The sequence below is a fragment of the Haemorhous mexicanus genome, chromosome 7 (assembly GCF_027477595.1).
Source record: "Haemorhous mexicanus isolate bHaeMex1 chromosome 7, bHaeMex1.pri, whole genome shotgun sequence".
Lineage (NCBI taxonomy): Eukaryota > Metazoa > Chordata > Aves > Passeriformes > Fringillidae > Haemorhous > Haemorhous mexicanus.
In genome coordinates this window covers 3,339,356-3,364,025 of record NC_082347.1, presented here as the reverse complement: position 1 = coordinate 3,364,025, position 24,670 = coordinate 3,339,356, and the positions used below count along the sequence as shown (strand labels likewise).

The window sequence follows — 24,670 nt, the reverse complement described above, 5'->3', positions numbered from 1 at the left end:
AAAGCAAGATTTTATGGACTGCCTAAGGGTCCATGGGGATTGTGTTCTCTCCCCCTGAGCCCAGAGCAGCACAGGGCTGCAGTTTGCCAACACAGAGCCTGGCAGGTTGTTCATTACAGCACCTGCTCCTGGGACCTCCCAACAGCACAACTAGCAGTGGTTTTGTTCATATTGTGAAAAGTGTGTATTTTAGGATTGGCTTTTCACAAATATTCAAAGGAATATTATATGTGTTGTGTTAGACAGTGATGCTGTATTCATTTTCTTAAGTAGTGTGTTAAATATAGTTTTAGGTTATAACATAATGTTAAAATAGAAACTGTGCTATGTAAGATTCTTTTTTAAAGAGAGGACTAACAGTGAGACAGCAGCCACAGGACACCCAAATCTTTCAGAGAAAGAGAATTTATTGCTCCATTATCAGAAGAAATGAACTTCTTCCCACCTTGCTCAGCCCTGAAGATTCAGTCAGGATTCAGAGGAAGAAGCTGACACTGCCCAGACAGAATCCTGGGTTTGAATGGAATTGGTGCATCATGGATGAGGTGTATGAATATGCAACAGGCTGTTGTTTTAAGGGTTAATCCTCTGTTAACGTGGGGCCTTTTTCGGGCTTATTTTGCCCAGAAAGAGGCACCCAGACTGTCCCTAACTCTTTGTTTCTATTGTCTCATATTGTCCTAAATCCGAATTGTCCAAATTATTATTGCTCTAATTATGTTGCTATTTTTATCACCATTTTATTATCATTAAACTTTTAAAATTTAAAAAAACCAAGTGATTGGCTTTTTTCACAATATTAAGGATCAGTAACTTTCACATTTCCTCACTCATGGCCAGGGGTTTTCCTAAAGACACCAGGAGCATCAGGACTGCAGAGCATTTGCCCCAGGGCTTTAGGAGATCTGCAGAAAGAAGTGAACTACAGCTAGCCCTGCACCAAACCATGTCAGAGAGACCCAAAGCTTTTCAGAGGCAACTTTGCCTCTTCCTTCCAGCCCAGCTCTGGCTGAGGGAGCTGCACTTTGCCCCACCCAAGCTGGATGCTCATGGTCCTCATCTCCTGCTCTCAGAGCTGCTCCCTGGACAAAGGTTCTTCCTCCAAAAGCAGAGTCCAACTTGCAACACAATTAAAGCCTCTGCTGCCTGTATTACCTTGTATCATGTTTCCAAAGCACAAAACCCACCTCAATCTCCCTTCTGACCCTGCAGACCCACATCTTTTGTTTGCATCTCTCACCCTTTGCTCAGACCCGGGACTGGTGACTCAGCATTGTAATGTTTGGCCTTGACAATCCTGCCCATAATAAAAACAACAGTGAAACCAGCCAAACCCCAACCCCCTGCTCTCAGGTAATCCCTTTCTCTGGTGTAAGTCCCAAAACCATTGCTGAGGCAGGTTTTACCCACTGTCTCAGGCAAATGTGACTTCCCTGAGGAATCTGGAGCCAGCCTGTGTCAAAAATTGCTCCAGTTTCCAAGCCAAAGGCTGAGAGCACCCACTAAATGGCTGGCCAGGCTCCAAGATGATAACCTTGTCAATGCACAACCAGCACAGGAATAAAAGGAGTGGGTGTGGATACAGGGAGGCAAATCCCTCCTGGCTCCTACCATGAAATGTCGACCAAAGGGTGGCTGCTCTTCCATTGTCACCTGAGTGACAGATCAGGGACCGGGGCAGATGGCTCTCAATAAGGCTCCTAAGAAACCTGAGCACCTTGAATGTCTTCAAAGTCAGCCAAGAGAGGTCACAGCTCCCCCACTGAAGGGTCAATAAGTGCAGCCCGTTTTCTGAGGGCTTCTGTTCTACTTTCTGTAAGCAATAAAGCACTTTGGTGCACTCCCAGTGAAATATGTGGAGGTTTTTCCTCCTATTCTTCAAATTTGCAGGGATTTCAGACAACATATTAAAAAAAACAAATTAAAGAACACTATTAGCTGTCGAATTGGTATTGCAAGTCTCGAGCAGCCCTCCTGAACTGTGCACAGAAAGTGGAAGGTCCCTAGGCTGCTTAATGAGGTGTAAAGGCTTGGAAGAAGCACCTGGAAGAGCTTTGCAGTGCACTCTGGACGATGTGTACACGTGTGCATTTTCAGTTTGTGGGCAGGGAAGGGAGAGGGATTATCTGCAGGGAAGAGGAGGAGACATTACATGCAGGACTACAGGTATTGATTTCTTTAAAAGTGTGAAAAACACCAATCACTTGTTTTTTAGATTTTAAAAGTTTAATGATAGTAAAATGGTGATAAAAATAGCAATATAATTAGAGTAATAATAATTTGGACAATTTGGATTTAGGACAATATGAGACAATAGAAACAAAGAGTTACAGACAGTCTGGGTGCCTCTTTCTGGGCAAAATAAGCCTGAAAAAGGCCCCACGTTAACAGAGGATTAACCCTTAAAAGCAACAGCCTGTTGCATATTCATACACCTCATCCATGGTGCATCAATTCCATTCAAACCCAGGATTCTGTCTGGGCAGTGTCAGCTTCTTCCTCTGAATCCTGACTGAGTCTTCAGGGCTGAGCAGACAGGAAGAAGTTCATTTCTTCTGATAATGGAGCAATAAATTCTCTTTCTCTGAAAGATTGAGGTGTCCTGTGGCTGCTATCTAGGTGGGAGTCCTCTCTTTAAAAAAGTATCTTACTGTCCTAGGGTGACCAGGACACTTACATAGCACAGTTTGTATTTTAACATTATGTTATAACCTAAAACTATATTTAACACACTACTTAAGAAAATGAATACAGCCTAACTTTCTAACACAACACATATTTCTTTTTCATATTTGTGGAAAGCCAATCATAAAATACACATTTTTCACAAAAAGCAATATTGTAACACATTTTTCACAAAAAGCAATATTGCTTGAAAGAGTTGGTTAGGTGATGGGTTAACTCAAGAAATCAATGAAGCAAGGAAAGATTCCGGGCTGAGCTGGTGCAAAGGATCCTGAACTGATAAACACTGCCCTGCTACAGGAGAGCCTGGCACAAGGAGCTGCAGGAGCTGGAAAACTCCTGCCAGCCCAGCACTACAGGCACTCTGAGTGCTGAAGGCAGCTTTTCATACCTGAAACCCCTTCAGCTCCCAGGCATGAGTCAGTGCCAAGTCCTCTTGGAAATCTCAGCCTCAGAGATTTCTGTTTTGCTTTAAGCTGACAGCGAGCAGGAGCGCTGTGCTCCCAGCAGAGGCAGGGGCTCCTCTTTCCTACAAGAACCCAAAATTTCTGCCTGCATCAGGTCACCAGGTCCTTATAGCACACACTGGGAATTCATCTTGCTGAATTGCATCAAATATAGTTTCTCTCTTGCTGTGGGAGCTCACGGGAAGTCAGGTAGGATCCTGGAAATTTGAGGATTTCAGCTGGAGAAGTACCTAGCCCTGCCTGTAAGCCTGTAAAATCCTGGCAGAGCAGCGTGGCCATGGCAGAGGTTATTCAAAACTGACTGCAGCAAGGGGGGAAGAAGCTTCACACACCACTTTGCCACATTTAATTTGATGTCAACTTGGTTGTTTAGTTTTTCCCTGCAAGAGACTCCACCTCCTTTCTAAGTCCCCTTAAAACCTGTTGAGATTTTATCCCAGTGCAACTCCTGCCTTGGGCTTAATAGCTACACAGGGAAAGAACAGCAAACCAGTCCCACTGCAGAGGATTCAGCTACCTGCTGCTTTAGAAAACTGCTGCTCTGACAAAGAGCTTCTACTTGCACTGAAGTGGTTTTTAGCTTCCATTTATGTTCTCTTGCCCCTAAAAGTAATCTAAAGGAAGACACCACTTGCCACTGGCCTGGAAAACATCTTCCTTTTCATTTTTTTAAATTTTTTTTTTTCAGAGGAAAAAGAAACTTGAAGAAGAAAGTTTTTCTTCAGATTTTTGCTCTTCAAGCATAGGTTAAAATGCCAGGGAAGAAGGAGGAGGAGGCCCTTGGCATCATCTCCTCCTGGAACTGCATTGCATCACTCGGAAAACAGGAGGAGAGGACATGAGGCAGCTCATCCTGATGTCCTTTTAACAGCACTTGGTTAAATGCATGGAAATTCATACACCAGCATCCACTGCAAGGAAATGAGCAGGTGCCAGAAGATTTTCTTCTACTTTCACAAGAAGTGAGAAGCCATGGGCGTGTTTTCCGTTTCCAACGCCAGCAACGTTTCGCAGGCTGGCTCCCTGGAGGATGGCAGCAACTGGACAGCAGCAACCCAGTTCAGCCAGCCAGGCTGGAGGATTGCTCTGTGGGCCATCACCTACTCCTTCATCGTTGTCACATCCATCCTTGGCAACGCCACCATCATCTGGATTATTCTGGCTCACAGGAGAATGAGGACGGCGACCAATTACTTCATTGTTAACTTGGCCCTTTCGGACCTGCTGATGTCTGCCTTCAACACCATCTTCAATTTTATCTATGCCAGCCACAATGTCTGGTACTTTGGAGAGGAATTCTGCAGGTTTCAGAACTGGTTCCCCATCACTGCAGTGTTTGTGAGCATTTACTCCATGACAGCCGTGGCTGCAGAGAGGTAAGAGGCGAATGGAGGAGATGAGGTCCCAAAAGATCCCCTGTAAGTCATGGAAAGAAATCATTGCAATAGTTTGGCCCCCACCCTGTCAGGTGCCTTATCAGCAAAGTGGAAGGAGTGCCAGACTGTGGGGTTTGATGCTAATTATGGCACGATCCTCTGGTTTTTATCCCTGGTCTGAATCACACCCGAAACTGGAACGAGTGGAAGTGGCTGGTATTTTTGTTGTTCCCACACTATTGATCATAAATTGTTTCCCAATCATCCTGAAAACTCTCCTGTGTCATTGTTGGGTTTTTTTAAACCACAAGATGGATATATCCAGAAAAAGGAGAATATGCTGCAGGCTGCTGAACCTATCAGCAGCCCTGATCCTGCTGTGAGTCCAGCAAACCACCAGAAATAATGGGAATTAAATTAGAAATGGCAGAGTCTGCTCCCCTGCTTCATTAGAATGACTTATTCTGAGAGGGAGGGAAGTAATTACAGTGGTTCTGTTCGACTTCTGGGGCGAATCATAAAATTCCCTTCCAACTTCCAAGTCACTTTTACTTAAGCTTTAATTTCTGGAGTCTGACTGTGTTTACAGCTCATTGCTAAATAGCATGAAGCTGTTTTTCCTTTTTGCTAGAAAGGGGCCAAAAGCTTGTGGGAGTTTCCTCCCTCTAAGGCCATGCTGTGAGCAAGAAGCAGAGGAGGTTATTTCCCTTTAGGCTCTCTGCCCTCCTTCCATCCCTACTTTCCCTCTCCCTGCTGCAGCCTCAGGGGGAAGGACTTCCCTGGGGCAGCCCGACCCGGCAAAATACCATCATTCCTTTATCAAAGGAGTGAAATACCGGCACTCCTCTATCAAAGGAGTGAAATAAAGGCACTCCTTTATCAAAGCCTTGCTGTTGACTTTGCACTTTCCCCTTTCCACAGGGGCAGCAGGATTCAGATGAGCCCCCCCAAATCTTTGCTGCCTGAGCCCCCGGGGTGGCAGCTCGGAGCAGCCCGGCACAGCCCGGCTCAGGGAGCAATCACAGACCCAGCACTCCGGATAAACAGGCTGGGAGAGGGAGAAGGGCTGAAACCTGTGCAGGAGCTGGGGACAGGGCACAGTGCAGTACCTGTTGTTTGTCAGGCTGCAGGTGCCCTGATGGGAGCAAATCCCTCTTTAGAACCACTGGCAGCTCAGTTTTAGACTCAAATACTCTTTTGCTGCTCCTGGCTGTAAATCAAGGGTTGTTGTTAGCTGCTATTTTATAAATGTTGTCTGACAAAGAATATTTTTAAAAAGCTGTTTCAGCCTGTTGTCATGTCTTCCTATTCTTGTTCCTTAGGGATTTTTTGGTGAAAGCACCTATACAGCCAAGATCTCTTTAGTCATATGGCACAGATCAGAAAGAGAACTTGGCACCTCACTGCAAACCATATTTAGCTATTCTTTGGTTGGCCTTAAAATAGATCCTGGAAACCTGACGCTTCCATTTATTGTTAAGAGAACTTGCGTCCACTCCAGCCCCAGTGTTTAACTTCTATAAAAACAACATCTTCTGAAGTGGTTTATTTCAAGGAAGGAGGCTGAGAAGTGATGGCTCTAAGTCACTTTTGTCTGGGGTGGAAAAGCCCCTGGTGATATTGCTCACTGCTGTGTCTAGGATCACTCCATTTCCCCATTCCCAGAGCAGCTGTTCCCGCTGCAGTGCTCCAGGCAGAAATGCAGCCTTATTGATCAGCTCCAGTTTCACACTCTGCTTAGCAAAGTCTCCTATGGCCTGCTTGGAAAGGGCAGCAGAGGGTCCAAAATTCAGCTTGTTTTGTTTACATGGATGAGGAGCAGAGAAAGATTGTGGTCCCAGCATCCTGGGATGTCACAGGGGCATTGAGGGACACAACAAGCATGAGCAGCAGGCTGTGCTGCCACAAAGCAAGGGGGCCAGGAGATCTCAGCAGGTTTGATAAATCTCCCAACGTGCAGGAGCTCACCTAAAATCACAGCTTGCCCTGGGGAAAGCCTGCAGCCAGCCCTGTAACCCCTCTGATGGCTGCAGGGACAGCACAGTGGCTGGCATCACTTCTTCCCAGGATTTGCCATTCACTGAGGGCATTGACAGATCATCACCTCAGGCACTTGTGTGGGCAAACACTCTGGAGAATACCCACCTGTGGATTGCTCCCTGAGCACTGGGTAACACTGCCCATGGCAAGCTGAAGGAAAACAAGGTAACATGAACATTTTATAGCTAAATAAGGCCCTGCACTGCTCACTGTGCTGCCTTTCCTGCAGCAGCAGCTGGGCAGAGCTCCCTACCAACAGCCTGGCCAAGAGACAGCACAATTTGTCAGATTTTTTTCTCTGAAATCCAGGAGGCAATGGGAATTTTCCACTCTACTGTGCCTGTGTTACAGCCATGACAAAGAACGGGGGCAGCATGACAAGAAATGCATAATTGATTGTGTACTCCTCACAACACCGTGCATTTCCACACAGGGAACTTAAAACCAGAGGGCTCCTGAGTAATCCAATAGTCAGCTGTGCCTGAGGGCTCTGAGCAGGTGTGGGTGAAAGGGGCAGCCCTTCCTTCCTTGCAAGCACAAGTGGCAGTCACAGACAGAGGCAGGCAGCAGAGTTTTCCACAGCTCAAAATCAGTGGGGAAAAAATCGGGGTAAAAATAAAAAAAAAAAAAAAAAAATCAAGCCCAGTCTGCTCTTGTGCTAATATGAAGCATCAGAGATGGACATAATTAGGAGGGAAAAGCATGCTTGGCTGGGCTTGTTTTGGTAAGGCACTTGCAAAAATAACTTCAATAAAAGAGGGAGAATGCTTTTTACAGGAGTGACAGGAGGGGGGGACAGGCTTCATGCTGATGAGTGAAGGGTTAGATGGGATATTGGGATATTCTTCCCCCGTGAGGGAGGTGAGGTCTGGCACAGGGTGCCCAGAGGAGCTGTGGCTGCCCCTGGATCCCTGGAAGTATTCAAGGGCAGGTTGGAGCAACCTGAGGGAGTGGAAGGTGTCCCTGCCTTCCAACCCCAAACCACTCTGGGATTCTATTAAAAATTCCATAAGGGGAATTCTTGCAAAGCCTGTCTGCTTCCTCCTCACACAGAAGCATCCATCCACGTGGGTTTAATAAATCCTTCCCTAAGACTTGCAATCATTCTCTCCAGAAAGGATTTAGTTCTTTATTCTTTACAGCCTGGAACCTGTCAAAATGTCTGTATTAACAAACCCACTCACTGCTGGTGAGTTTTTACCCTTGCTGCACTGGTTGTACAGACTGCCAATCCCACTGTAAAAGCAGTATGCACTTTAAAAGCATTCCACCTGGTTTCTTGCAGGTATGTGGCCATCATTCACCCCTTCAAGCCCAGGCTGTCTGCTGGAAGCACCAGGGTCATCATTGGGATCATCTGGCTGGTGGCATTCGGGCTTGCCTTCCCCCAGTGCTTCTATGCTGAGATCACCCTGGACAATGGCACCATGAAATGCATCGTGGTCTGGCCTGATGATGTGGGATCCAAGCACCAGCTGGCGTAAGAGACACCATGAAACTCCCAATTCAGCCTAAAGTGAACCAGGAAAATCATTTCAGCCCCAAAGTGCTGGCTGTGCAGAGTGCTGGGAGAGAGAGAGCAGGGCCATGTGGGGCAGCCCATCCAAACTCAGTTGGAAAAAGCTGCCAGGAGATGGTGGTTCAGGGTAATCCTGAACCTGCCACCCTCCCCTGCTTTGAAAACTGGTTATAATGTCCAGAAACCCTACATACAGGCCTTGGGGAATTTAAGAGAAACCAGTGCAAAAAGTCTCTAAGCAATCAGTAAATCCTGGTTTCAAAGGTTCTGGATTTTCTTCCCCTGCCAGGCAGGAGGAAACTGGGTATCTTTAATGCTGAGAAGCCACATAACTGGTTAAAAATTATTCTGCTCTTTGTGGGGTAAAAGGAAAAGAAAACCTGAGAGCAGCATGTTTTAAACATCCTAGGGTTTTATAGATGTATTTATCTGGGCACACATCTGCACTCCTCAAGGCTCCTGAGCCTCACAGAGATTTCCTCCTGCCTGAGAGCAAGATTGTTCAAACAGATGAAAGAGGCCATACCCTGCATGCAGGGGATCTGCTGGGATTACTCATCAGCCAAAGCACACCGTGCACCTTGGAGAAATCTACCAAGCAAAACTTATTTCTACAAAGTAGCAGGGGAAGAACTCAGGAAAAGGAAGAAATCCTTTAGCAGAGTGCAAACAATTTTTCAAACCAAACCCCACTGTGAAGGCTCCATGCAGGTGGGACATTTTCCCTGCTCAGTCTTCACCTCTGGCAGGCAGCTGGGTGCCTCCTCAACTCAGCTGTTACCAAACTAACTCATTTTCACACTAATGTGGGCCAAGTTCCACCACCTTTGTGTCACTTTGGCCAAGCTGCAGCATGTTCAGACAGTGGTGGCCAGTTGTTGCCAGCTGAGCAAAGAGTAAAATCAGGCTCAAACCTCTCATGCTGGGTGATGCTCCTCCTCCTGGGGGCTCCTTTTTGGTACCTTGGGTACTTTTTGGGGACAGTGTGCCAGGCTGCTGTGGATTGAGGAGGAGGGAGAATAGATAACCACAAATACACGAGTCACTGGTGACTCTTCCATTCAGATGAGAAGCAGGAGGTTTATCTCTCCCACATCCATGGCATGGAAAGGATTCAGATGAGTTCCCCAGCCTGCTGTGGGCTGGAAAGGCTGGTCCTGAACGTGGCAAATAGCAGGGCAGGTCCTTTCTGGGATCTCCAGCTGAAGAGCAGCAGCTCCTGACCACAGTCCATCACTCACCAGCTCTCTCTCCCTGAACAGCCTCAGATCTGCAGGTTTTGCTATCTCTCTTAGAAAGGGAGTGGGAAACATTGCTCCCCAGAAATCATCCTGAGTGATGGGTTTGGTGGGACAGATCCTACAACACAGACCATGGAGAAAAAGCCATGTGCAGCCATTCATACTAGTCCAAATAACAAGGAAAAGAAATATTAAGAAACCCAAAGGAAAACCAAAAAAAGAATTGAGAGCTGGGTTCCTGTGTGTCCTCTGAATCCTTTGCAGTTAAATAAACCCATCTTTCAAGATTTCTAGACTTCAGAACATAGGAAAATCCTGTTCTGAAGGAAAGATGTGTATAATTATGACAGAAAGAAGTAAAAAAAAAAAAAAAAAAAATTTAAAAAACCCCAAACAATGCACCACTGACTGCCAGTGCCTGAAAAATATTGGCTATAAAGGATATAGAAGTTTACCAGAGTAAAGAACCTTAACCACAATGCAGGTGGTTCTGGAGTGCAACCTTCTGCTAAAAGACCAATGATGTTGCTCTGTCTTGAAAGAGCAGGGAATCCAGCCCAAGGACCCCTCATCACACCACCAGAGAGATGAGATTTTGCTGCTTACAGAAATCCCTGTCACAATAATTATAGGCAAGATTTCTTCTTTGTGGTTTCACTAATAGGAGCCAGCGTACATATCCAAAAGACAATTTCTGAAAGAGCTGTCCAGGAGCCACACTGACTGTGAAAAACTGCTTGTTCTTCTCTTCCAGGTACCACATCGCTGTGATTGTGTTGATTTATTTTCTGCCTTTAATGGTGATGTTTGTTGCATACAGCATTATAGGAGTTACCCTGTGGAGCAGCACAGCTCCAGGCAGCCACCTGAACAGAGTCCACTATGAGCACCAAGTTAATGCCAAAAAAAAGGTCAGAAGTGAAACTTTAGTATCATTACCCCCAGCACACCAGCCCTGCTGGCTCCAGTTCCAAAATGGAGCTGGTGTTCCGTACAAAATCTTGTGGGATTGGGTTTGAAAGGGTAACAAAATATTTTGGGTCCAGGGTAAAGGGACCAGGCAGCCTTCAAGGAAGAAAGGCTCACAGCAGCAGGCTGGCTGCCAGCAGCCCTTAGAGAGTGAAAAGAATCCACACAGAATAAAACTCTGGGCAGAGGGGAGCAGTCTCAGTGCAAGAGCAGAGATCTCCTTTCCCTGCACATCTCCCTGGTGCAGCTACAAGCAGTTCCTCTGCAGAGTGCACTCAGTGCCCTGGGAGAGGTTTGCTTTAACCCCCACCCTGTTCCCATCACCTGGGCACTCCCTCCCTGCTCCAGTTTCCATGGCCAGGGCACTCCCTCCCTGCTCCCAGTTTTCATCACCAGGGCTGGTTTCTATGCCACAGCAGTCCAGGTCTGCATTCCATACTCTGCACTTTGGGAGGGCCAGCCAGGCTCAAAGTGACACCAGCACTTCCCACTGCCCCAGCAAGCCCAATCACCCAGAGCCCAGGAATAACCCCTTGGCTTTGTTTTCCTAGTTTGTGAAGACCATGGTGGTCGTGGTGATCATTTTTGCTGTCTGCTGGCTGCCCTACCACATCTACTTCATCCTGGGGAGCTTCAAGGAGGACATCTACCAGCAGAAGTACATTCAGCAGGTGTATCTCGCAGTCTTCCTCCTTGCCATGAGCTCCACAATGTACAACCCCATCATCTACTGCTGCCTGAACCAGAGGTGAGCTACTGTGAGCATGTGTGCACAGCCTGAAAAAAGCATAAATCTCTGGAGGTGAGAACAGCTGTGATTTTCAACTGCAGTCCCCAGGCCAGTGAGACAACTTAACTTACCCTGTGCTGATAATGGGATAAACTCTGAGCTTTTAACTCAGCCCATAGCCTTTTCTGTCTCTGAATAAAGCACAGGCAGCAGAAACAGGATCAGCACAGCCACATTTGCACCCATTTCCACCTGCAGACCATCCTGCTCCCAAGGGAGGGATCTGCAACCCCTGCACTGCATCTGCTGGGCTGGCTCAGCCACCTCACCTGCTCTTCCCAGGCCACCCCCCAGCAGTCCTGGGCTCACCCCACGGGTGGGAAGCAGCCCACGGGTGGCTGTGAAGGTGCCGTGGGGAGGTGTCACCACGAGGGAGCAGCTGGGGGAGCACATCCCCAGCGTGCCAAGAGATGTCCCTCTTGCTCTGCGCTGCAGAGAGCAGGGAGCTGCTCCGGCTGCCCGGGGATCTCTGTGACAAATCCCGCATCCAGAACCCCCCCACGGCCCTCTTCAGGCTCGCTGTGAGCTTCAAAGGCAATAAATGGTTATCAGCCCAGGTCCTGTGCAGTGTCACTGGGACTGCAGCAGACAGTGTTTAACCCCAGAGCGATGCTGCAAGGCTCGCTCCTGTGAGCTGGCAAAGGAATTTTGCAGCCCATTCACCCAAACTGCATTTAGCATGAAGCACACAAACATCTCCTCCTCCTCCTCCTCCTCCTCTCTCAGAAAGGAGACAGCTTCCTCATTTAATAATGAAGTTTTCTTTTAAAAGCTCCCAGTGGGTAAATGCATGTGTTCTCCTCAGCTGCTCTGTGTGTCACAAATGCAGTTACCAGCACAGTCAGCACCATCCACTGAGCACACCAAACTCCCTGCCATTCCACTGTGATCATGTATGTTCACTTAAAATACAGGGAAATCTGACCAGAAACTCCCAGTGCACCTCCCTCCATGCTTTCATGCATTTAGCTTTTCACCTCATTCCTTTGATTTCAGTGGAAATATTTCTTTCCATAGTCATTCACAGGTAGGACCAAGTCAGGAGTTTGTTCATTCTCTGCACAATTAGAAAGATCATTTCACCATTGAATTGCCCTTCTCCCTTTGCCAGGTTTCGCTCTGGATTCAAGCTGGCCTTCAGGTGGTGTCCCTGCATCAAAGCAACTGAAAAAGACAAACTTAAACTTATGTCCCCATCTCTCTACCAGACAACCCACAGGAAGTCAAGAGCAACAAGTTTCAACACAGAAACTCAGCTGAATGAGAAAGAGAAGACAGCCTTGACCCTCACCAGATTAACCCTTTGATTTCCTGCTCCTGGTTCTGGCTCCATCCCACACATCATGCCAAGGCAGCAGATCTGAAGAAGCCTGAAAAGCAGCTCCTTTTCTCTGGAACAACTGTTTCCTACAGGACTTCTTAGGTGCCATCAGCATTGAAGGCAGAGTGTTGGTAACACTTATATCCATGTAGGTCCAAGCTGCAGATAGGAGTTTAGCCCTCCCTTACATCAACAACTGCAATACAGAACAGACATCAGGCCCAGGAGGTCCAAAAATCAGCAAAGCAGATCTGAGGCAGTGCCAATCAGGAAAATATAAATTCTTCTCTTCTACATTGTGATCTCCTGACTTCTGTTCCACCAGGACACTTGAATTGAGGAACGAGGTGATGGAGCAGAAAGGCTGGGGCTCAAGTGGCCCAGCTGGGATGGACCCTGGGGCTGTGTGGGCAGCCAAGTCCCAGGGCTCAGCAGCCCCAAGGCACTGTGGACCAAAGCCTGTTTACAACAAAGGTAAATACTAGCACATCCAGACTGAAAAATCCTCACAAATTTCTGCATTCTGGGATTTTCATGCCTGCAAATTCACCAGCAGAAACAGTTCCTTAAGATGTTGTCCTTGCACGGATTTCTAGAACCTTGTCCCAAAATATGATGCTCTTTTTCCTATTAAACCATGCTCAAGTGAGTTCTCCTTCACATTAATTGTGGTGCCTAATTTGGAGTGAGGCTCCCAGAAAAGTCAGTAGCCAGGGATGGCCACTGGCTTGGTCAGGGCTCATGGATCCACTCAGAATCCACCTTCTTTACATCCTTTTAGTCCTAACAGCAGTGGTCCATCACTGTCTCTTCCCAGACAGTCCCTGCACCTTCCCTTTCCAGACTTACCCCATATTTATCCTCGCTGCTCTTCCCAGGTATAAAAATAAAAGCTGGAATATGTCATCTTCCCAGCCTGAGGCATTATGTGCAGGCACACAAACCAGGAGAAGCTGAAATATAAACATTATGTAAAAGTAATACAGCATTTAATAATGGTGTGATAAGTAAGCACCTTCACTTCTCATGACAGGTTTGTGAATAATATCACAGAGCCATACTTTATCAATTAAAAAGCTCCTGTGATGTTGACAAGATCCAGTTATTTGAAATATTCTCCTTTGCTCTGTGAAAGCCAAACTACACAGTGCTGCCAGGCTTAAATTCTGCAGTAAATCCAGAGGAAATGTTCATGGCTTGAACTGAAAGAGTACTCAGGGATAAGATTTTGCCAAGCCTGTTCCAATATGGGTATGAGATATCTGTTCTTCACTTCTCCACCTCCCTGGCCCTGTGGAGAACAATTATTTCAACAAACTTGTCCCACTATTGGGACAAGAGAGCCCAGGCCCCTCTGCAAAATTCACAATTTTAAATCATTCCAGCAGATGGTTTCTAGTCCAGCTGTCACCTGGCCAGCCCTCTCCCCAGGCCAGCCTGCCCTTCCCACAGCTGCCCTGCTGGGGTGTGTGCAGGGCAGAGGGAGAGCAGCAAGAGGCATTCACCAATTTTTGGTGGCATTTAGCCAGCCACCACCAAGTCACTCTGCCAGAGGGACTGAAAACCCTTTGGGAGGGATGCTCTGCCAGGCACACATCACTGGGACCAGGCTAGACATGGCAGAGACTCCTGCTCTGGGGAGCTGAAGGACAGCTACTCACAGAGCTCAGTACTTGCTATATGTGAGCTGTGCTCCCCCTGCCCAGCTGCTGGAGTCGAAGGCCTTTAAACTCTGCAGTTGCCTATGCAGAGCTTTTTGCATTAAACAGGCCTTGAGCATCCCAACTTCCCCCTCCCCCTTCCATCACACCTGAACATCCAGCCAGAGCCTATTCCAGATGGCCCAGAGTCACACACGTGCTGCCAGTGCCTCCCCTGTGCAGTCCCTGGCTGGCACTGATGTTTTCTGACAGCTCGAGGCATCTCTTTCTCTTGCTGGGAGCAGAAAGCAGAGGAGGATTTCTTCACCTTGCAAAAGGAATTCTCCACGCCCTGGCAGACCCACAGTGCAGATCCTGAGGTTTTATCTCATACAAACAGCAACAGTTAGGGAAGCAGAGGTGCTCCAAGCCCTTGTCACACAGCAGGCCAGGTTATTCCTGTGATACATGAGGCAACAGGAACACCATGCCCCATGGTAAGTACATGCAATTCTCCATTAATAAATATAGACAGGGTTAAATACCACACAGATCCAGGTCAGCAATAAATCCCTCCCCTGCATGTTCACTTGTGCTTTAAGTAGCAAAGCAGTCCCTGCAGTCAATAAAGAAAAACACTAAGAATCTCATTTTTATGGCAAAGGAAAGAACAAAAAGCACAGAACGGGGTTCAGAAGTTCAGAAACACTTTATTTTGCCTTCTGCTATTTTCTTAAGAAAACAAAACAAAACAAGGTCTGCTTGTTTTAAAACCCATTCAAAAGGCTTCTGAGAGAACCCCAGAGGAGTAAGGAGCAGATGACATTACAACAGTGGTATGCAAATGGTCTTTTCCCCAGGAAATAAAAGATTTTTGTGTTCATATTGCAGTAATTACAGCTTAACAGTTAAGAGGACTGTGATTTTATTCACCAAGCCTAAAAGCTTTAAGAAAGACATCTCAGTCATTGATTGGGTAACATTGGAGACATTTCTTCAGACAGTTATAGCTTGTGATTCACTTGGAACAGTTTCCTAGGGGTAAGAAGTAGTCTGGAAATGGAAATCCCACCATGTCTCCCTTTGGAAAAGAACTGCTGTGTCTTACCAAGCACATCAACTATGGTCCACGGTAGGAAAAGTTAGAAACACAAACTCACTCTCTATTTGTTATGAGCTGGATCCAATAAACAAAACGACCTATGCCAGCATCTCCAAAATCCACAGTCACCCTGAGACCAAGTTTAACTTCCACTTCTCCTTCACCCTCTATCCTGCTCTGAGCCTGGCCCTCAGGTGCCAAAGAGCTCCAAAGCCAGGTCCCCAGGCACGGCTCACACCACCCCTACAGCGACGGCAGGCACAAGATCTGCAAACCTTCAAGCAATTCAAATGCAACATGTCCCCTGCACCCAAAAAAAGTTTCTCACCTTCTTCTGTCTCCTGTTTTGGGGTCATAGCTGCACATCAAGGCTGTCACAGCCTATTCAAGCTGTAACATAAAACGTGTTATTGGAGAAGCACAGCTTTAGTGTACACAAGAGGGGCTTTCATCTAGCACAGCTCCATCACAGGCTGTGCCGGCCAGGGCTGCAGAGCACCTGACACCGCGTTAACCCTGCGCACACAGGGAGCTCACAGGTCCAGCACAGCCTAATGAAACCACAGCCTGCCCTCGGTGCAGCACCCCAAGGCTTCCCTGCAGCACAGATCCCCCTGCACAAGACAGGGCAGGAGGGGCACCCGGACAAGCCACAGGGCCCCCGAGATTTGGGCGCCGTCAGCGCTGTGCCTCTGCTGAACTACGTTAGGAAACACGAGGCACGGGGACCTGTGTGAATCTGACCCCGAATGCCCGGGAATAAAAACACACACACAAAACACAGGCACCACTGGGATTAGGTTGCAGCTCTCCCTACACAATAGCTCTTCCCAAAGCACTAAGCCACCAGCCAACAGCACCTCTTCCAGAAAGAACCACTAAACACCAGTTAACGCACATCAAAAAAGTTTAATATTTTCACAAGTATCACGTAACACTAGTACCAGAGCTACTAGTGTGCAAAGTAAAAAGACCCTCTACCTTTGCAAAACCAGTTAGGCATGCAATTTTTCAGGTAGACACACACTTAAAGCTGCAATGACTGTTTGTGACTTACAGGTTACTTTACAACATTCACTCACAGTGCACCATAATGCATATTGAAATGTTATCGATAGGTAGGGCAATCCAAATCTTAGGGAGTGGAACGAGAGCAGAGAAGAGCAGCCTGCAAATTTCCATCTACTTTCTGCAGGAAAAGGCAGCAGGGAAAACCATGCGGACATCTCAAATTCATTTTTGGTAGAAGAGTGGGAATTAAGGACTGCTGTGTGGTCTCCCTCTTTGCAGAAAGTGGCATGACTTATAAACGTTACTTGACACGTACCTTCCTAACTGCTTCTCAATTTAAGTGATGCAACTGGTATGCAAATATAATAATGGCATTGACTGGACAGAGGACAGGGTACACCACGTGTAAATGATCTGCTGTTGCCTTCGTCCTCGGAATAAGCTGCACCCAGTTTTGATTTTTTGGGTTGTTTACGCACCTGGGCCCTCAAAGGCAAGATCAAAACGCAACCTTCCTCTTCCTCTCTGCACACTAACTCTGGCTGGGTGTCTGTGCTCTGAGTGACTGCTGGACAGCATGAAAGATTACAGCTCTGTGTGGAAGCAAATACCCATTTAAGGCGAGAGACGGAAGCAGGCGCACCCGGGGGACGCGGCTGAGCTGCAGGTTTGGTGGCAGGGCAGCTGCAGTGCCCCGACCTGGACTAATGAGAAGACACAGGAACTATTTTCTCTAAGAACCCTTTGAGAGAAGAACAGAGCACGTGTAGGGAGCACAGATCTACCCATTTGGCAGGGCTGGAGATTTGGACTACCCCAGTCACCGACCGCTCTTTAGGGATTTCTCGCCGAAACGTGACGGATTTCACCCGGTAACACAACACTACTCACAGAAGCAATGGGGGATACCATGGAACCAGGTCTGTGGGACAAGGGTGTTTACTCTCACCATGACAGGAGGCATCAGGGAAGCGAGTAAGCCGCGGTGTCAAGTCCCACTACAGAGTTACGTGCGTGCACGGTGCTGACACACCAAAATGTTTTCACAACTGCTTGAGACGAAACAACAGCAGGTAGATAATGCAGGAGGGAACTGTTGCTTCCCCTTCACTTAAAAGCATCAACACCCAGGTCTGGTGGTCAGCGTGCTGGCAGTGTGCTTAACAGGGATGCTGCAAAGAACACGTTTGGTACGATGCAATGGGAGCTCTCAATGCACATCACTTGGGGGCAACTTCGTCTCAGACAACAACTGATTTTTGACAACTGCAGAAATTATAGACTGTTTTTTTTTTTTTTCCCATGACCTACAGATGGGGAAGGTACCAACAAGGTGAGTAAGAAACATGCAGATTGGGGTCCAGAAACAGGAGATATTATTAAGAGCACACATTCTATCTTGTATCCTATTTTTTTTATGTCATTAGTTGTAATTTCTTTTTTTTCCCCCGATAAAGCAGTGAGTTCTGAGTTTTTTACCAGTTCTGACTATGCAGTCGCTGCTTTATGAGAAACACAAGACAGAAGTGAGGCCAGGGCTGTGGAGTTCAGTTCTGCTCAGCCTCACGAAGCCTGCATCCCACGGCTGTGATGAGCGCTGCCCCTTTCCCGCTGCCGTCCTCCGACAGCAGGAAGGTCACGTCGCAGTTGGGTGCCAGATCTTTGACTGTCTGGTGCATGATCCTCGAGAAGCTGTGAAAGCAAACAAGGGCAGTGGGTGAGGAAGGTCCTGCAGCAGCTGTGGAGCACTGCCACGGGCATTTGCACTGAGTCCCCTTTCATCAGGCCAAGAATTAAAATGTTGGAAACCAGGGTGGATCTGAAGCCTGGGAGCAGTAGGAGTTAAAGGAAAAAAGCACTTGCATCCCAGCCCCACCTGACTGTGTGAGGTTAACTGGGATCACTAATCCACAGCAAAGGGAAAAGAGCAGATCACATAAGTCTTCTCCTTCCCACCCATCTCCTTCCATGCACACTAGAGGTGGGCACTAGCTCTCTTCTCCTCCTGCCCCCAGCTCTTCTAGACTCCTGCTCTCACCTGCACTGCTCTGCAGCAGCTCTTCTCCTCTGGACACTGAACAGAAACATCCTCCAAAGAGGCACCAGGCATTTCAGCACTGCTCTGTCATTGCCTGTCCAGAGCCAAGAGATCCTTCCCTTGCTACACAGCTTCCAACTCACTCGGCAAGCTGTGTCCCATTCAGTTTGTCACCACCCCAAGAATCTTTCACAAGTCATTCTTGATCCTCTCATTGCCCTTCAGAAAGCCCTGAGCCCCCTGATTAAGACATTTTTTCCCCTGGCTCTTATCCCAGCAAGTGACAGAGTCCAGTTGGGAGCATCAGGAGGAAGGACGCACACGCGAGGCACAAACAAAAGCTGAGAAGGCAAACACTCACTGTGGGTGCAGTTTGTAGAGAGTGCCATCCACACCAACCGTTATCTCCAGGCGCTCTAACCCTCTGTTCTCCCTAATTTTATCTACAATGGCAGCCATTCCAGCACCACAGAGCTGGGCTGCTCGCCTCGACACCGCCCCGCAGACTGTCTTGACGATGATGCTGTCGTCGCAGGTGCTGTTGAGCCCCAGCTGCTGGAGGATGGTTCTCACCTGCAGCAAGGCTAACCTGTCACTGTGGGAGGAGAACACCGTGTTACAGCTTTCCCTCAGTCAAGACATAAACCCCACAGCACTGATGGTGCACCCAGCCCAGGCAGCAGCCTCTCCTGACAGCACGAGTGACCCCGGGGAAGGCAAATTCAGTCACCCCTGCACTGTGCTGCAGGGCAGGAGAGGGGTGCAAGCAGCAACAGAGGCTCCAAGCCCAGCTCTGCACTGCCTCCCCTTCTCTCTTCTTACCATGGGGCATTCCAGGAAAATAATTTTAACCATGACCTTGGAGTTTTTTTCCCCCGTGAAGCCTCAGAGATTGCTTTAAAATACAGAGTCCGAGCAATAAAAGCACAAAACCACCCAGTAAGCAGTGCTCACTCAGCTAGTGCTCATTCAATTCCACAACTGCAGCTAAACACACACAAGGGGCCCAGGAAAATGGCTTGTTTTCCAAACAAGGAAATAAAATGAGAGAGTGAGGGAATCCTTGACAGGCCTTCCCAGGGTTTAGACATGAGCATTGCTAGAAATTCAGTTGATATTGTAAAGAATTCTCCTGCACACACACAGGCTGAAAACCAAATTCCCACCAGAGAAGCAAGCAACGCTCTCCAGCTGTCCCTCCCGTCCAGCAGTGTCACCAGATGAACACTACTACACTCTTTCACCTCCTTTGCAGTGCTCTTACCTCTCAATCTGAGAAAGGAACTTGGTTTCAAAGATATGTCTGGTCTTCAGTGTCTCTGAAATCTGGCCTCGGAACAGGAAACCCCGCTTGGTGAAGTCGATCAAAATATTGCGGACTATCTCCCCCAGGTACATCCCACTGATCATCTTCTCATACCTGCAAGGAAAGACAGCAGCCCAGCTCAGAGGGAGCCTGCCCAAGTGTGCAAAGGCAGCATCATTATCAGCCAGGTGTCCTGTGCATGGAGGGCTGCAGGTACCAGGGCCAAGCATCGCTCCTGGGACATTCCTTATCCTGTCTGCAGGTGGAAAATATTTCCCCTCTCTAGCCTGAGGCAAGACTGCAAGTGGGAAACTTGGGTCCTGTGTGCAGAGTTGGGGGCTGAGAGGGGTTCCAGACAGCTTGGTTCCTCCCTGGGGTTTTGGGACAACTGGTTTCCTACTGGACACCAGGTGCTTGAATTAACTGAAGGGCATAAACCAACCCCGGACCACCAATTTGCCAGCTTGCAGGTCAGTGGTCCTGTGAACAGGCTGGACATGGTTTTTCCCATCCTTTATCTTGCACAGGGTTGGTTTTGAAGCACAGGACTCCCTTAAAAACACTGCATTTGCAGTGACTGTACCTCATGGTTTCCCTGCAATTTTGCTGCATGGAGCCACTGAGCTTTCTCTGTTGGGAGTTCTCAGCTGTGTTTTGCACTCTCTCCCCTCCTGGTTTGAATGGAGCATTTTGGGGTCTGTAAGTTGTGTCCTTACCAACAAGAACTGAACAGTTCCATTCCCTGAGAAGGGCATTCAAGTGATGCATCCTTTATTTCACCTCCTGAAGCTCCACAGCAGGGTTTGTGCCCTGGCCTGAGCAGAGCCCAGCACGCCATCCTGCTGGAAGCAGGCCATGCAGTCCATTTAATACCATGAGCTCTCTCAAGCTTGTACCCAGCAAGTGTCCTCCCTCCTGAGTGCCTGACTATCTCTGGAATAAATTATTCCCCTGGCAGTCTCCACTACTGCCTTTGGCTGCTTACTCCATGCCAACTCTGCTGCTGCATCAGGCTCGCTCCACGTCTGCCCCTCTGGGTCTGTGTGAGCCTCAGCTTCTAAAGAGCTTCCTGTGGGACTTGCCAGCTTGTCTGTATTCCTCAGGATTTTGTGGGCAGATTTACTCTAGTCACAAAATCTTTTAAAAAGCTCCTGGCATCAAAGCACTGCTGCAAAGAAATGATGAAAGATTGTAGTCCTAGCAAGCAACAGTCTCAGCCCAGTTTTAGCAGTGCTGGGTACTGGGTACACCTCCTTGTCAACTTTTTCTTGAAGAGGAGAGGGAAGCACTTGCCCAAACAAAAGCTGAGCCCCAAAAAGGGGACCAAACTCCAGAAGCAAGAAAGGCAGGCCCTCTAACACGACCTATCCCATCCAGAAAATTGTCTGAAACAAGAGCTGGCTGCAAGTGCTTGAGAGCTCCTGACTGCTTTCCAGTGAGCAGCTCCAAGATTTAACCATGCCAGCTGCTGTGAGCTCAGGACTTCCACAGACACAGCCCTCTACAAAAAGTTCAGCTAAAAGAAATTAACCTGAGACTCAGAGTAAAAGAAGGACTAGCCATCTTATCCCCCTCCATACAGCACAGGATGAGAAAAAGGGTCTCTTCATAATTTCAAGACTTTTGAAGTCCTCACCAAAAGCTCTGCTGTGGAGTCCCATGGCAGCAAACAAGTGACAAAAAAGCATTGTCCAGGAAAAGCACAGAAAGGGGAGATCCCACAGGATAGCAGGACTGCAGTCATTCTCCACTCTCAGCCTCTCCTTTCTCAGCTGGGACAAACCCAGTTCTGCCTTAAAAGCACTGAAGGCAGCCAGGCTGACAGGCCCAGCACCCACTTGTGCTGCAGTACCTCTGCTTGCCAGCATTCAGGGAGAAGTCATCGACTGCTTTGTCATAGATTGTCCTGATGTCATCCAGGCAGCCGTTGTCCCCGAAGGCTCCCCACTCTGTGTTCACACACATCCTGCCCTGCTCACCATCCACCATCTCTATGTTCCTCATCTCCTCCATGTAGCAGGCATTGCTGCCCGTTCCTGAAACAAACAAACACCGAGGTTATCTTTGGTTGGGACAAAACAAGGCTAAAGCCACACCTGACAAACCTTCTGGGGGGGATCTTGAATCTGGTTTTTTTTTCTGAAAGAAGTAGTTGAATCATCATTTGAAACATCACCAAAAAAACCACCAAACCCTGACTCTTCAGCAGCCCTAAGCTGAAGGAGAACATGACTCCTGTGGTGCATTGCTCAGGGTGGCTCAGAGAAAAAGCTCACCCAGGACAGCTGGGCTGAGGGTCCCACGCTGCAGGGAGGAAGAGCAGGGCAGCCCTTTCAGCACACAAAACCCCACATGCCTCTGAGCCCAATACTTCAGGAAGCAGACAGCTGGATTTTGCAGCTGGGAACACCTTCCACAAAGCCCACACACCCACAGAATTCAGGGGAAAATATGTTGAACTGGAAACCTCAGCAAGTTCTGAGGCAGCAGGGGTTTTGCCAGCTGATTGCTTGGGGTTTTTCTGATTTTAATTGCTTATTTTCTCCAGCAGGAAGGTTACTTCCATCTTGAGATGAGGCCATATCTGATATTTCTTCAAAGAGGAACCTAAGGAGTGTGGCAAAGTGCTCCATGTACACAGAGGTCTTTAGGGAGGAAAGCCTTATTAGCAAAGAGAGGCAGCTTTATCTGCTACCAGGGCAAAAGTTCTCTTGAAGTCACTTAAACTCTCATTAAATCCTGCATCCCAGATGATTTAGCAGTTGCTACAGCACGTCTGTTTTCCTTTGCCATGTTTTTAGGGAATTACATCAATACAGTCTGAGCTAAAATAGATCCTCCCACAGTACTCCCCTGCTGCAGGAGAGCTGAGCCCCAGCACAGGGTTTGGCAAGGGGAATGTCTGGGTTTGCAGGCTGAGAGCCAGGTTTGCAGGAGCAAACCAGACCAAACCCAACTGCAGGTTGCCACCAGTGCCCAGGCTCCCTCAGGTGCTGTCAGCCAGGCAGGGCAGAGGGAGCTGTCAGAGCCCTGGGGCTCTCATTCCCATGATCCCAGAGGTGCCCAGGCCCCCTCTGGTGCTCTCTGTGCACACAGACACGCTGGCTGCACAGCAGACCTGGCAGGGCTGCAGTGGACAGTCCCCAGGGGGTGTCTGAGCACCCCAAGGACACGCTGTCCTTCCTGCAGGGAGCTCTGGTTCCTGCAAACAGCCACGATGGAGCTGCTCAGGCACAGCTTCCTACCCACACTGCACCCTGCTGACTCATCCTGGATGCTTTCCAGCTGTCTGCAGGAGAAACTGGTGGTGTTTTATTTTCCTACAAGCCACCTCCCAGCTGAGAGCATTCCTAAAGCTTGCAGGTGGCTTGTCCCCTTCCCTCCCATGGAGAATTCATTCCTCTGGAGAGCTCTGGGAATCCACACTGCCCCGTGACTCAGGCTGCCCAAGGTGGCATTTGCAAAGGCAGCAGCCTGTGGAATTCCTTCAGCTGCCTCACTGCTGGGAAGGGAGCTGTGTGTCTGTGCTCAGGCTGTCACAGCTCTCCAGCACATGCCATCTGGGAATTGTGGCTGCACTTTGCAGCTTTATTTTGAGAGACCACTTGTCGCCCTGATTTAAGATTTTCTAAGCTTTCTGATGTTTACATTCTTGTAACAAATTTTTTTCACACACTTTTTGTAAATAACTTATAGTTTTGCATTCTTTTATAGAAGAGGAAAAGCTTGATAGACTGTTGGTTTGTCCAGTGTCATTGGAGAGGTGGCACTGTCACCCTCCAATCCACTGTCACTTTTGAAAATCTACAAATGTTGGAGTCAGAAAATAAACTTCCCCTTTTTTCACCTTGAGAACAGCAGTGTGTGCACTCGTGTTGTTTCATGTCCTATAGTGACAACCACTCGCTTGAGCAAAGCTGTGGGCCACCAGAGCACCCCAGCAGGGACACTCTGCCAGGCTGAACAGGAGTTACTGAGGCTCCCCGAGGCCACATCTGCTCTCCTCCCCAGCAGCACTGTGCCTTTACCAGCTAAAACAGGCAGGATTTATAGTGCATCACAGCCTCTGCTCATCTCGACTGATTGTGGACAGAACTAAGCTGGCTGTTGAATTTTGCTCTCCTTTATTCCCATATATCCTAGACTTATTTTCAGTTAACCACAGGGATGCCTCCATGAGGACACAGATGTGCTGTTTAATAAAAAGCAGCTCTAACACGTACCCACAATGAGCCCAATTTCACAGTTTGGATCTTCATAAGCACAAGTCATCATTGTGCCCACTGTGTCATTCACCACAGCCACCACATCCAAGTCAAATTCCTTTGGGAGAGAGAAAACAGCAGGGAGAAAATAGCAGTGAGTCCCTCCCACCAAAGGGGATGATGCAGAAACACAGTGAAAACAACTGAAATCACCAGCCTCATTTCACACAGGCAAACCAGCAGGCAGTTGGGGTATGTGCTCTACCTGGGACAGACTGGTACAGAATTAAGTTTATCCCTGGCTTAAGTATGTTGAAGCACACATTTTTTACACAGGCACATGGTATAAACATTCAGTATCACAGCAATTGTGCAGCAATTCCAGTAACAAAGCTTTTAAGACTTGCTTTTCATTGGCTGATAAGATCTGTGCAAAATTAACACCTTTCTCGGGCTGTTCTTCTTCCCTTGCTAGAAAGTTTTGGCTAAACTGGTTGAGGCTTTTTCAAGATCAAGAAGAGGAGGAGAAAACTGTCCTTTAGGGTGCACGGAGGTGCATTCCTACAGTCACCATTTCAAAAACTCCTCCTTTCTCCATGCATGTGGAAATAGCCACAGAGCTTGAAAGAAGCCTGGAAAGTTCTGGCAAATGTGGAAAGTCAGAAGCCTCTGGGGAAAAACAATCTTCTGTGCAAGACAGGAGGCACAGCCTCTGTCTACAAGGCACACAGATCCTGTGGGAGGGAGCCAGCCTGACTCACAAGGTCTGTCAAGTCTGGAGAGGAGTAGAATGAGGAAAAAAAGAAAGAAAATTCACCTCTCTTCTTTTAATTCCTTCTCTAAGTAAATATACCACATCTTCTCCCTCACAGTCTGTAGCTTTGAAGCCTTTTGTCCAATTGAGAAGGATACCCTATAAAGCAAGAAAAGAGGTTATCAAGTTGCTAGGACTCAGATGTT

The 24,670-nt window shown here is 47.9% G+C and overlaps 2 protein-coding genes across 4 annotated transcripts in view; one reads left to right on the top strand and one right to left on the bottom strand.

Moving 5' to 3' along the window:
- The first annotated feature begins 2,097 nt into the window (after window positions 1-2,097).
- Window positions 2,098-13,068, top strand: TACR2 (tachykinin receptor 2). 2 transcript variants are annotated; one of them, XM_059850884.1, is made up of 6 exons: window positions 2,098-2,166; window positions 3,841-4,528; window positions 7,854-8,048; window positions 10,083-10,239; window positions 10,849-11,045; window positions 12,199-13,068. In XM_059850884.1, exons 2-6 carry the CDS (start codon window positions 4,125-4,127, stop codon window positions 12,392-12,394), a joined length of 1,149 nt encoding a protein of 382 aa, XP_059706867.1. In that variant the 5' UTR covers window positions 2,098-2,166; window positions 3,841-4,124; the 3' UTR covers window positions 12,395-13,068. The 2 variants fall into 2 exon arrangements, with proteins under 2 accessions (XP_059706867.1, XP_059706868.1); XM_059850885.1 differs by lacking the exon at window positions 12,199-13,068 and having other exon boundaries at window positions 10,849-11,049.
- Window positions 13,069-14,738: 1,670 nt separating this feature from the next.
- LOC132329644 (hexokinase-1) overlaps window positions 14,739-24,670 on the bottom strand; it is a 45,259-nt gene continuing 35,327 nt past the window's right edge. For both annotated transcript variants that reach the window (XM_059850881.1, XM_059850882.1), the window contains exons 13-18: window positions 24,528-24,623; window positions 23,729-23,828; window positions 21,358-21,541; window positions 19,464-19,619; window positions 18,561-18,794; window positions 14,739-17,853 (exon numbers count right to left, since the gene is read on the bottom strand). In XM_059850881.1, the coding sequence (XP_059706864.1) occupies window positions 17,709-17,853; window positions 18,561-18,794; window positions 19,464-19,619; window positions 21,358-21,541; window positions 23,729-23,828; window positions 24,528-24,623 (915 nt within the window). In that variant the 3' untranslated portion in view covers window positions 14,739-17,708. The remainder of the gene's footprint in view (window positions 17,854-18,560; window positions 18,795-19,463; window positions 19,620-21,357; window positions 21,542-23,728; window positions 23,829-24,527; window positions 24,624-24,670) is intronic.